The sequence below is a fragment of the Pterocles gutturalis genome, unplaced genomic scaffold (assembly GCF_000699245.1).
Source record: "Pterocles gutturalis isolate BGI_N339 unplaced genomic scaffold, ASM69924v1 scaffold24154, whole genome shotgun sequence".
In the NCBI taxonomy this organism is placed as follows: domain Eukaryota; kingdom Metazoa; phylum Chordata; class Aves; order Pterocliformes; family Pteroclidae; genus Pterocles; species Pterocles gutturalis.
Window position 1 is genome coordinate 7,144 of NW_010128864.1, and position 923 is coordinate 8,066.

At 61.3% G+C, this 923-nt stretch overlaps 1 protein-coding gene across 1 annotated transcript in view; it reads right to left on the reverse strand.

Annotated features, from left to right (window-relative positions):
* Nucleotides 1-369: 369 nt before the first annotated feature.
* LOC104466382 (protein Wnt-11b-like) overlaps nucleotides 370-923 on the reverse strand; it is a 2,871-nt gene continuing 2,317 nt past the window's right edge. Inside the window, exon 5 of the mRNA XM_010079776.1 lies at nucleotides 370-544. Coding sequence (XP_010078078.1) covers nucleotides 370-544 — 175 coding nt within the window. The remainder of the gene's footprint in view (nucleotides 545-923) is intronic.

Here is a 923-nt window from a genome sequence, read left to right on the forward strand (position 1 = left end):
GCCACTGTCAGAAACCTCCTGCAAAGGGACAATGGCAGCCCAGGGTCCCCATTCACCCCTGGAGAAAAGGGCCCATGCATGCAGAGTGACAAATGGCTTGTCCCCAGCTGGGGGCAGAGGGCTGGGCGCTCCCCATCAGCTGCAGGGGGGCAGCCCTTTGTCTCGCTCTGGAGAGACGGAGCGGAGGTCGGCCCCTGCTCTTAGGCTTCGCAGCATCTCTCAGTTTGATGTTTTCCATGGTGATGCGACAGTCCAGGCTTCCCGCATCGCCCCGTTCTTGCCCGGAGCTCGCAGCATCCCTCGCCGTTGGTGTTGGGTCTCCAGCTGTGCCCGGGAGGGTTCCAGCGCAGGAGTCCTGCCGTGACGGCGTTATTTACAGACATACCTCTCCACCTTCCGCCGACACTTCTTGCACACCACGTAGCAGCACCAGTGGTACTTGCAGTGGCACCGCTCCACCACCTCCTCCGTGTAGGCATTGTAGCCGCGGCCGCAGCACAGCAGGTTGCAGCCGTCGCTGCCCACCGAGGTCTTGTTGCATGGCCTGCCAAGGGGAGGATGCAGAGCCAGAGCTGGGGGAGCATCCCTGCCCACCTCAGCCTCCTGCCAGAGCTTTCGTGCCCTTAGCAGGAGGCGGCGAGATGCACGGATCCGCTTGCAAACTGGGACTGATGCCAGCTCGTGTTGTAGGGCCGTGTTTGAGCAGCTGTGGCTGAGCTTGGGCACACTCTGCATCACACTGGGGGCAGGAAATTCCCATGGAGAAGGAAGGGAGGATGGCTGGGACCAGGAACTTCTGCTAAATCTAACAGGGGTTGCAAATCCCAGCCCCGAGGCTTCCCCATCCCTCTAAAAATTCCCTCCCACCCTGCAATCGCTCCAGAAAGGAGACATCTGGCAAGCACCGCGGACTCCCAGAGCTG